The sequence below is a fragment of the Fukomys damarensis genome, unplaced genomic scaffold (assembly GCF_012274545.1).
Source record: "Fukomys damarensis isolate Sample0158 unplaced genomic scaffold, DMR_v1.0_HiC HiC_scaffold_37, whole genome shotgun sequence".
Taxonomy (NCBI): Eukaryota; Metazoa; Chordata; class Mammalia; order Rodentia; family Bathyergidae; genus Fukomys; species Fukomys damarensis.
Genome location: NW_022900949.1, coordinates 25,112,574 through 25,124,933, shown reverse-complemented (window position 1 = coordinate 25,124,933; position 12,360 = coordinate 25,112,574). Strand labels below are relative to the sequence as shown.

Below are 12,360 nucleotides of genomic sequence, written 5' to 3'. Positions count from 1 at the left end.
TTTTTTTTTTTTTTGGTTTTTTGAGACAGGGTCTCACTATGTAGTTCAGGCTGCTCTGGAACTCACTGTGTAGCCCAGGCTGGTCTCGAACTCACAGCAATCTTCCTGCCTCAGCCTCCCGAGTGCTGGGATTATAGGCATGCGCCACCACGCCTGGCAACAAAAACTTTTATTCTTTTGTATTTATTCATATATTCTAATTTATGTTTGAACATATATAATACATGAGTTATTTTAAAAAGAACTAATCACTAGTCCTATACAAAAAGGATTAACTGCTTTCAACACATGAGGATCAGAAACAAGTCTGAAACTAGCTAAGAAATAACAATGTACTACCACACATATTGATGTTTTTAAAAATAATACAGATTTTCAATGCTACATAAATATGGCATTATTTATAATGTCTCCGAGCATTACTTATAATATCAGAAGGCTGAAAACAATCTAAATTCTAGCACTAGAGAGCTGGTTCAATCACGCTGCGGAATATTGTGTAGCAAAGAGCTAGATCAAAATGTATCTGCAGAGAGGAAGAAAAAGCTCCAAGATATACACAGAAAGCAGGTGTCATATCAGCCTCTTAAACCCACATATGTGTCTTTACATTTGTATTATGAAAACCCTAGTTGAGGACAGTTTCTTCCTCCAGGGACAAGCCGAGAGTTGCACAAGGAGATAAACAGCTTTCTGTGTTTTTTTTATGTACACCTGCATTGTCTGAACTTTTTACAGTAAAAGCATATTACTTCTGGAGTTTATATTCTTAAGTAATTCTAAGTATGAATACCTGGTTTATCTTTTCTCTCCTGCCTAGGTGGAACTTACACCTGGCATTTACTAGCACTACTATCTATCAAGGTTTTAACTTTTTGCCTTCATCCCGAGAGGGTATAAGTGCATGATACATTCACCCCTGCATCTCAGGTGTGCGGCAAGTACCCACTGCTTATCACTTGGCTACTGCTACTGTAAGTACAAGAACAGAATAAACAAATCAGTGCTGGTTTTGATTTGTTCTCCAAAAATTCTGGTGGGTGTTGGTGGTAAAGTGATGAGCATCGCTACCTTCTGAAAAGTACTTTCATTTTTATAATAACTTGGTAAAATATGTTTCTCGAAGAATTCAATCTTCAAAAAGAGGGGCCAGGGGTTTAGCCCAGCGGTTTGCCACCTGTCTCACAAGCGCAAGGTCCCAAGTTCGATCCCTGATACAAAAAAAAAAAAAACAAAAAAAGAATAGGGCATTTTTGCACTTTAAAAATTACTGCTTTAGGGGCATGGGATTTAGCTCAGTGGCACTGTGCCTGCCTCCCAAGCACAAGGTTCAGAGTTCAACCCCGGTACAAAAAAAAAAGTACTGCTTTAGGATATAAATTTGGCCCACATTTCAAACAATACAATTTCAAATATAAACTTTCAAAAAGTCTGTCTCAGCCATTTACAGCAAAAACAGAAAAAAAGATATTGCTTATACTATCTGTTAAAATAATTTAAATCAGGGATTTAGCTCAGTGGTTCCATCGCCTGTCTTGTAAGCGCAAGGTCCCAAGTTTGATGCCTGGTACCAATAAATAAATAAAATAATAATAATTTAAATCAAACAAATACCATATTTGGTATAGTTCATTCAATATAATTCCAAAAATATATAAGGTGTCTTCAAAGGAAAATAAAGACCGATCCTGAGGTCAAGAATAGGATTTGCCTGGGGTTGAGGTTACACAAAATGTATTTCAGTATGATTTGTCTCTGATCATTAAATCCAGCTTTTTAATACAAGCTGTGATGCTGCTAATTTCCAGAACAAGAGCACGCTGCTATCACAGAGCTAGCCACAACACAAATTTTAATTCTCTGGTGTTAGCTCAGCACACAAAATCAGCATGCACCGGACAGCGAGAAGCTAACGTGCAAGACATCGCCACCTGGCCCATTTAATGAAGTACGGCAAGTGGTGGAGAAGGCTGAATGTGTAGAAGGAATAGCGCGTGATCTCGGTCACTGTCCACGAGACCAGAAAAAGCACCACACTCTCCTCGTTCTGGATCTGCAAAATTAGAGAAATCCAACGCTTGTCAACCTAGAATTGATGTTTCGGTGAGCTCTGTGTTGTGATCCTTTTCAATATTTCTCGCCTTCTAACAGAATGCTCAGGCTAGACAGATGCGATATGGAAAACTAAATACAGTCCCTAGTAAAGAATCAGTTATAAGCATCGAACTTAGTGCTACGCACAGAAATGGTCAACTATTCACTAGTTCTGCTGCTCATCCTTCACTCAAGGCAGTAACTCTAGGAAACCACCCCCCTAAAAACAAGAGGAACAGTCTGTGCTGATGGGTAACTGCTGTGGTGGAGAAGTGTAACAGGAAGGAACAGAGCCTCTGGTGGAGAAGAGGGCGGAAGGAGCCTTTGTTTTCTTCGGAAAGAGCCACCACCCTACCGAGCTGCTCTCTAATTTCATGTCTAGTTAGCGTTGACCACTCCATCACTGCCTTTCTTCCTGTTTATTCTTCAGACTCCTCATGGTCCTAGCCCAGCTATTACAACGATCCGCTCCCAGAACAGCCTCTTCATTATTCTGTCAACGCACTCCTGCTTTTGCAGTACGCAATCTTCATTCAGAAAGCGTTTGGCTCTCTGGGAGGCGCAGGACCGCTGCTATCCACAGGGCAGACCCAGGTAAGCGACCAGGTGGATAGAGTCGCCGAGTGAAAACCAGCAGTCAAGAGGGATAAGGTGCAGTGAAATAAAAGGACAGAAGGTCAAAGATCTGTCCCCAGGCACAGAGGAGACAAGAAAGGAATCTGCAGAGTGGAAAGGGGGCAGAGATCTGTCCTCAAGAAGACCGCAGACCGGAGACTACAAAGGCTGTCAAGAAGGTCAGGAGGGCGGAGCTGGGAAATGTTTCCGACATGGGCTTAAAGGGCCCAATACGGATCTTGACAGCGTCTGCCGTGTGTCTGTTTCGTCTAAAAGGCCTAAGCCCTGATTTAGATTCAGTCATTATTAGTCTCTCTCCCGCCACACTTCCATAAATAATACGTTTATTTTCACCCAAGTTTCTCAGTCCTAACTTTTTTGAAATTCCTTTCTAACAGACAAATTAAAAGTATGAATGCTTACGGTACAGAATGTGATGTTATTAACCACAGTCACCTTGTTGTATGACAGATCTTCTGCACTTAGGCCTCCTGAGATTTTTATATCCTTTGATAAAAAGACTCACTTTTAATTCAGACTTTCCCATTTGTTCAAACATACAGAACTGTATTGAGTATTCTGTCTTTGCTACAATATTCAATGCTAAATGAGGAAAAATAAACTGTTTATGCTGATGCTTCCAATTATATAAAAGAGTAACTTTGATAGGGAAGAAAATTTAATAGAAAACATTGCAGTTTGTGATCTGATAGAAGATACAATTTTAAACACTGGAAAAATGTTCAAGAGTACAATATGGATATAAAACACCAATATTTGGTTTCGCTGTGTTTCCGTCATTGTACTACAGCCCTAAGTCGGTGTACGCTGCTAACTCAATTCCAGCCCAAGACCTTCTTGGCCTAATCATTCTGCTTCCTGAAATGTAAGAATGTCAGTGTTTTAGATTCCTAATGCTGAAAAGCTTGCCTACGTGCTCAAGTACAAAACATTTCTGCGTCCCTTACCGGTTTTATACTGTGAGTAACCAGCCACACCATAAAGATTCTTGAACTCACTTGGACCCCGGTCACAAGCACAGAAGTAGGTACAATTCCTTGAAGAGAAAAATAAGTCAACAACTGTCCTAACATCAATTTATAAAAAAAAGACAAAACTCAAGAAAAACTCACCAATTAAACAGTGGACTATCTGTAAGTGAATTTAAAAAAAATCACAAGTTAATAATATAAAGCAAAAAATAAATCCCTGTCAACTCTGGCATTACATACATCCATAAGAGGTATGTAATGAGCAAAATAAAATGTATCATTCAACAAGAACAGTCAACTAAGCATTATAGAAAAATAACATGATGAAAAACTTACCTCAAGTAAGGCAAATGTTTGGAAAAATTTAAGTGTCTTCTGAATACTTTTATATAAACCTCTGTGTGTTCCTTTTTCCATATAAAAACGTACCATGGCAATAGCTAGAACCAACCACCTAAAGAAAAAAAAGTATTTTATGAAGTTCTACCAAAATGAGTATCACTAATGTGTGTGCGCATGCTCAAAGCAGTATTGTTAATAGTAACTAAAAGGCAGAAGCAAACCAAGTGTCCATCAAAGGCTGAATGGATAAACAACATATGGTGTAAACATGCAATGGAACACTGCCCAGCCTTCGAAAGGAAAGGAATTCCAACACTTGCTATGACACGGATGAATCGTGAAGACATTATGTTCAGTAAAATAAGCCAGGCAAATGGACCGTGATGATGGCCACACAACAATGTGAATGTAAGCCAGGCGTGGTGGTGCACACCTGTAATCCCAGCACTCAGGCAGCCGAGGCAGGACGACTGCCACGAGTTCACAGCCAGCCTGTGCCACCCAGTGACTAGAAGACCAGCCTGAACTACATAGCGGGACCCTGCCTCAAAAACACAAGCCAAAAAAAGAACGATGTGAATGCACTGAAGCCACTGAACTGTGTATTTTAAAAACCTGAAGGTGGTCACTTCTCGTATATATTATCACAATTTTTAAAATATCCCAGAACTTCCCAAAAAGAACTGTCACAACTTACAGTTTTGCTATGTACATATTTATACAGTTACGCTACTTGTATAGCTGTGCCGTATGTCACTTTGCTCTCGGTTCACTATTCCATTTTTTAATGGAGAAAAAAAAAATGACAAATAGCACTTTTATGTTGACTTGAAGAAGAAGAACAGGAGGAGAAGGAGGAGGAGGAAGAAGAATGGAACATGGAAGGGACCGACCAGAGAGAGACAAAACAATGTCCCGAGTATTTTTGGTTTCAGCAAGAAAACTGAAAGACTAAAGAAATTACTACCAGAAGTAAGACTGTGGTGCAGCATTTCAACTATATGAATGCATCTTCAGATAGAAAGCTTTCAAATGCAGTAATGTGTTTATAAATGTATTTTATACAAACGCATAGTACGTCATATATAGGTACAAGTGGAAATCTTCAATGAGCATCATCAATTACTATTTACATAATTTTCACTAAATAAAAAAACAATTGCCACAGCACAGAAGGAATACATACAGCAGATCATACATGAGCCTGTTTCTAAAGAGTTTATTTTTAAAAAAAGAAATAAAATAGAGCCGGGGATGTAGCTCTGTGGCACTGTGCCTGCTTTGCAAGCACAAGGTCCTAAGTTTGATCCCTGATACTAAATAAATAAACAAATGATAAACTTTAAAAAAGAAAAAAATTATATGCCGTTGCTTTTCAACTTAGGCATACACAGTGTTAAACATACATTCTGTTCCCATCAAAGAGTTCTTAAAATATAAGTTATACTCGCAGACACCAGTTTTTTTCCTACTTTTCATTCCTCCTAGAGTCACAAGAGGTGATTTTTCCTCAGCTCCCCTCACAATTACCAAGGCACACTAAAGGTTAAGGAAGTCACCGCATCCTTAGCTTTTCGAAATCTGGAGTAGATACATCCCTGGAAATGAGTAGTCTAGTCTTTAAGACCAGGGACCTCTGACGTGCCTCGGTGGACTTACGAAATACAAAATTACGGAGTCTTAACTTTAAACAACACTCACGCACACCACGGACCAGTGGGTGAAAAAGACTGCCTGCACAGAAACCCCTGAATGAATGCGGCAAAGATGTGAACTCATGGAAAAGCAAGGAAACGGCGGAGTGGCACTTCTAGAGTTTCTCCTTAGCAGAGTGGGGTAAAAGCAATGACTCTCTTAGCAGGTATGACAAGTCAGGTAACTAAATGGCTGGAACCAGCAAAGACTTTGGAAATGCAGAAATATTCACAATGGCAACAAATGCGACGTTCTAGACACCGTCACATGGTAATCCGTGATACAATAACGGTAAGGTAAGAGAGTACTAGTGTCCTGTGTCACTACCCAGATACAGGGCACAGACAGATATCCGGCCAGCCAGCTGGGGTCTGAACCCAGTGCTGAGCTCAGTCTCTGCTCCCGAATCCTGACAGCGACTTGGTCTGACTCTAGGTTTGCACTGCGCCCTGGGACATTAGCCGACACAGCCGCTCGTGTTTAAGTAAGTGCCTTATAAAAGTGACCCAGAGACTGTGTGCACAAGTAATCAGTTGCAGTGTGCTTTCAAAAAGAGAAAAAGTCTGAAGGCCTCTCCAAAGGGATGCAAATGCTAAGTTTCAGAACCCAGTTTCGGAGGAAGCTAGTGACAAGATTGAAATATCCCACGCTATTCCCCCAGCCTCACTGCACTGGATTTCTGTTTTATCTTCTGTGAGAGCCAAACGTGAACTGAGCCTGCTAGTCTGGACAGTGCCTTAGGTACCTTCCAGGGTTAAAATTTTGTGATAACATTATCTCTGATTCCAAGGCCCCGTGCTTCCAATAACATGAAAAGCTTAATTTTTGTATTTGCATTTTCCCACACACTTGTCTTTTTTAAGGAAAACCTATGTGTAAGAGATAAATATGAGAAGCAATCATTAACCTGCCAAAGAACTCATCAAAGGATTAATTTAAATTTCATTTTCTCCACTTTTGAATAGCATTGTCCAAAAGTCAGCGTATTGCATTACAGGTTTTACTGTCGCCCCACAGGTGGCAGTATTGTAGCAAGGAGTATAACATCCTATACCAATCACTACACTGCTTAAAATAAATTAACTCACCCTGGGATTCAAAAGGACCACCGAACCATTTATATCTGCTTTCCAATAAACAAAGTCAGAGCTCACTTCCTAAACCCACTGTCACAGGGAGACATCATCAAAGTTTCTCTAATGGCACTACATTTAATTAACTCTGGTCTTCTTTCAACCATCAGGTTAGCAATTGTGGTAAAACAACCCAAGAGCAATTGGAATTTCTGCCATTAGGAATTCTTTCCCTAATGGGATGTTCTTTTCTGCTTTCTGTTTAAATACTCCAGGGCGGTCGATTACATGAACCCAAACAAGTAAGAACAACCAACAGAAAACATGCCCCATAGATAGACAATTTCTTGCTGCTTAATTCATTCGTTCACTTATTTATCTTTCAGGCTCAACATTAATTGCTCAGCCAGGTACTGAGCAAGGAAACTAGAGAAGAAGAAGTAACTATGTGCTGCAGGGGCCCCTTAAATCAGTCAGTGGGGATAAAAGAGGAATGCCGTGAGGAGAGGGATTTGCCCTGACCTGGAAAACTCGGGAGTCTTTATGTCCTGCTGCTACAGACACAGCTGTCCCTGACAAACCCTACTGAGGGGGTCTCTGTCTTCCAGGGTTTCTTAAATTCTTAGAAACTGTCCATCCATTCCTTGAAAAACAGTTATCTACAATTCTATTTCCTTCTTTTAAAAAATTTAACATTGCTTTTTAACATTGTGAGCAATTTCAAATACATACAAAGGTACAGAGAATAGAATAACGAACCCCCATGTGACCAGTAGCCAGCTTCAACAATTATCGTCTTATGGGTGATCTTGTTTCAAACTGCCTCTCTTCCCCTAATTATTTTGAATCAGATACATGCTGCCTTATAATATGATTCATAAATGTTTCCTTATGCATTGCTAAAATAATTATTTTAATAAGTAAAACTATCGTACCACTCACTATTCCATGTACAAAATGACTTGTCGATATCATAAATATTGAGCCACAGTACCAATTTCCTCAGTTGCCTCCTAATTTTTAAAAATCACAATTGAAATAAGATTCATACACTGTAATTAGTCGGTATGTCTTTCATGACTCTTGATCTAGAAGGTTTCCCTTCTTCCTGAGTTCTTCTTTCTTTTACAATTTGTTGAATGGTGGTTAGTCCTGCAGAATACCTCTTCCTGTAAATTCTGCTAACTGGACACCCACATGCCATTTATCATGTTCTGTCCCTTGTACTTCCTGTAGACAGGCAGCTAGTTCTAGGGGACTGATGAGATTCGAGTTTGAATTTCTGGCAAGGATAACACATACAAGTAAGCTGCTGTTAGTATTTCTTCTACAAGGAACACAATTTCTGGCTATTGCTCTGTTTGGTGATGCTGGCAGTGAAGGATGTTCATTACCTAGACTCATTATTTCAACAGTTTTTGAAAAAAGGTAATATTCTCACTTGTAATTTCTTCTTCATATTCTCTTTAAAAGAGCCATTTGGAAGCTTTAACAAGAGATGGTCTTCATTTGCATACATCTCTACTTTCAAGTGTTGTTCATAAACATCTCTATATTGCCTTCCCAGACTAAATTATTACCGTCTTTTGCAACCCACATATGAGTGTTTCAACTGACTGCACATACACTCTCATGCCATTAAAGACTTAGGCTGAAAGATTCAGATGAGAGAAGAGCCTGATAACTTGGATTTAAATTAAGACTAAGACCACATGTCCTGGAGAGACACTGTTAGGAGAATGAAAGCCAAGTCAGAACTGAGAGGAAATATTTGCCAAAAGTTGGCAGAGAAACTTCTGTCCAGACTATGTAAGGAACCTTAGAACTCAGTGTCAGGAAATCGAACAACTCATTAAGAGAGAAAAAAAATGGTAAGAGATTTGAACAGACACTGTACCCAAGAAGACAGACAAGAAGCAAGTAAGCACACAAGAAGTGTCATTAGCTACAAGGAAAATAAAAAAGAAAACCACAACGACAAGACACAGTATGGGCACTAAATATCTAAAATTACCGTGAGTGGCCATACAAAATACTAGTGGGGGTGTAAAACTACTAAACCGTCATTCATTGCCTGTGGAGAGGTAAAAAAGATCAAATGCTTAGGAGTTTCTTAGGAAATCAAAATTTTGATTATGGTATGACCCACTTGTAGGTATCTAGCCAAGAAAAATGAAAGCCTACGGCCATTCTCGGACTAGTACAGGAATGTTCTCGCATTTATCTGTAATAGCCCCAAACTGGAAAAAATTCAGTTGTCCATAAGCAGAAGTATGGATAGCAAATTGAAGTAGATCCATATAATCAATCTCTCCTTGTCTGCAACAAAATGCATCTAAAAGATATGTTTGTTACTGAACGTTTTGGGAAATGAACCTTGGGTTCACTGCTCCACAAAGTCGCACTACACATATTGTGAAAATATCTTAGGCTTTCTTTTTTTGCCAGAAGTGCAATTTTAAATTAACCTTCAGAGACAGGAATTGGCATCTTTCAACCACTCCCCATGCATCAGGCACCCTGCTAAGAGCTTCGTTATATCTCTGACTTGTTTACTCTTTGAAAAAAAAACTTAACAAAGTAGTTTTGTCATTCCAGTTTTAACAGATGGGAAAACTCAGGGTCAGAGAGATTTCACTTGTCCAAAGATTATCCAGCTATAAAGCAGCATGACAAAACCTGTAATAAGCACATTCCGCTACTGTTGACCAACTGAAATCTAAACAGATCACCAAGGTCCCTGAAGCCTTTGGCAGTAACCCAAGGTCCCCGTCCCACTCTGTGCTCGAGCCCTTCCTGTTTGCTACTGACCCAAAGGGTCTCTTACAGTCTCACATCTCTACCCTAACTCATGCTGTTGCATCATCTGCACCTGTGAAGTCTTACTTGTCCTTCAAAGCTTAGTTTAAATGCTGGGGTCTCCTTCATAAAGCTTTTTGGATTCTCCCTACCTGTCTTTCCTCTGGCACCTCTTCAAAAACAGGCCCAGAAGATTAAGCTTACGTCCCACACCTGACCTAGGACAGTAGCCTTATTCGTACAGGCTCAAATGTGTTTGCCAAAAAGCTGGAGTGCCGTCTCATTTGCCTAAACAGAAGCCCATGATGAGCAAGTACCATAAATATTGTCAGGTCCTTCAAATTGTAATTCTACTCTTGTGGACTCACCCGAACACACAAAATTCAACATGAGCAAAAGCAAAACAGCATCAGGGGCATGATTGAATATGTTATTGTACATAACTTTATACATTCTTGTACATCCATAAAACGTTGTGAATATGAAAGCTACATAGAAATGTTTGTTAGAATATTAAGTAAAAAAGAGGGGAATACACAATACAGCAGATATTGTAAAAACAATATATTAAAGTATGTATTCATTCATTCAGTAAATATTTACTGAGGACTTCCTGAAGTTTGCACTCTAACAGGGAAAACAGACAATAAATTATGAAGAATTTGTAAAATATATGGTACAGCTATACGGCCATAAGTGAGATAGAGAAAAATAAAGAAGCAAGGGAGATAAAGGAGGGTTAGTATGTGGGTCACCATTTAAATTTGCCCTGAAAAAGGGAGATTTGAGTAAAAACTTGAAGAAGGCTGCACACTCATGAAAGAGAGTAAAGGAAAATGAAAAGCTATGCTAGGCTTATAGAATTGACAGTCCTTTTTTAACATTTGTGTAGCCATTTGCTATATTTCCTAAATACTGTTTTATTGCTTTCAATATTACAAAAAAAATTAAACACTCCAAAGTTCTGCTAAAAGGGAAATAAACAAAACAAGGTCAATGGACACCTGTCACCCTACTAAATGTATGTGATTTCATCCCAATCTCAAAACCACAATCTCTCCAACCTTATCACTATTCCCTAACACGATCCTCCATCCAACAGAAAGACTCGCTTATCTCTACAATGTATCTCACTGAAAATGTGCACTCCCCACTTTGCAAATCCTATTCCTTCTTCAAAGCTCAATGCCTACAGAAAAGTTGTACCCAGAGTTAGTTCCACGGATTATTCCACTGTAGATACTCCTGCTTGATGGAAATGACAAGGGACATTCTCAACACAGGCAGAGACGAGTGAGTTTAGAAAGAGAACTAGGGGAGGCCTGAAGAACAGCAAGACACGGTGAGAACCCAAAGGAGCGGGCACTGAACTCTGCGGGGGTGAGGCAGGACACCTAGAAAACTCCAGAGGTTGACTCCGTCAGGAGTCAGGGGAGGGAGAACACAGAGTTACAAGGCTGAGCAAAGGCGCAAAGTGGCGTGATGAGGAGTTTCTGAGGGACAGAAATCAGAGGAGACTTCAAAAGCAAGAGAACTGGATAGAGGAATCAGGGAGCAGGCTGCAAATGGCCCTGAGTGGCAGACAGCCTAAGACCCTTCCTCAGGCGAAGGCAGAGTCAACGGGAATCACTGAAGGCTGTGTGTACTGTTATTTCTTTTCGTTGAAGACGTTAAACTGGAACTGTGTAGCGTTCTTCGGTTTTGAAATGGGAAGCTGGCCTCCCAAATGGAGAGGGCTGGAAAGGGAAGAGACCGCCAACCAATGAACACGCGGCAGATATTCCAAAAATGTGTGTTAACTGCATGAGGCCGGCCCAGAGAAGGCTTTCCGTCCCTCCAGCATGGAAAGGCAGCAGGGCATGGTTGATTCAGAACCCATCTCAGTTTGTTTTGAATATGTTACTTTTCTGTCCTTTCAAGATTACAAAACACGGGAAAGGAGCAAGGAGAAGTAACCCAGCTCTGGACTCTCATAGTCCGGGTGGGAATCCATGTCTGACGTTTGCTGTTTGTGATCTTGAGCAAGTGACTTTGCCTCCCCGTGCCTCGGTTTCCCTATTTGTAAAGTGCAGTATCATGTAACCCTCACCGAATTATAGAGAACTAAAACTGAGATAATACATCTTTAAAAAAAAAGATAAGTAGTGCAGTTTCACAGTATACCCTCAATGAATAGTTTAACTTTTTTTGCTCTTCATGAGCTAAGCACCTAATAGGCAGTCCATACGGTACTCAAGGGTCATTAAATCTTTGCTAATCACGTTGTTCTATGTAAATCCTGAAGAAAGTTTAAAATACTTTTCTTTATAGGTATGTGAGCTAATAATACTTCGCGTGGTACCGGGAAAACAGCTTTCCAAGAGGCAATGTAAGAAAAGAGAGGAAAAGTATTTTCCAAACAGGTCTGCAGAAGCAGTGGACACACAAGCGACAGTCATTGTGTAACCCGGAGTCGCCAGTCACACCAGGAGCCAGAAATACCAGTCTGGATATCAGTAACGCAGCTTGGGATCCTAAAGATGCTGGACACGATCACTGGGCCTTGGTGGGTGAGGTAGGGTCACAGAAGAAAAATCGTCCCCAGTAAGGAGTACGAAGAGCAACGGGAAACGAAGAACTCCAAGTCGCGGGCAAAGGCTAGGGAACTCGGCACACTGATCTGCAGCCGCAGGAAAAGCACCCGCCCTCGGCCCCGCATTCCGGCCGCGTCCTATACTTAACTCCCCGCGCCCCGCCGCCCGCCGGACACC

The 12,360-nt window shown here is 40.4% G+C and overlaps 1 protein-coding gene across 1 annotated transcript in view; it reads right to left on the bottom strand.

The window, feature by feature from the left end:
• The window catches only part of Hacd1 (3-hydroxyacyl-CoA dehydratase 1), a 19,628-nt gene that overhangs the window by 6,641 nt on the left and 627 nt on the right, over positions 1 to 12,360 (bottom strand). The window contains exons 2-5 of the mRNA XM_033759698.1: positions 4,038 to 4,155; positions 3,843 to 3,861; positions 3,678 to 3,766; positions 1,932 to 2,053 (exon numbers count right to left, since the gene is read on the bottom strand). Of these exons, the coding sequence (XP_033615589.1) occupies positions 1,932 to 2,053; positions 3,678 to 3,766; positions 3,843 to 3,861; positions 4,038 to 4,133 (326 nt within the window). The 5' untranslated portion in view covers positions 4,134 to 4,155. The remainder of the gene's footprint in view (positions 1 to 1,931; positions 2,054 to 3,677; positions 3,767 to 3,842; positions 3,862 to 4,037; positions 4,156 to 12,360) is intronic.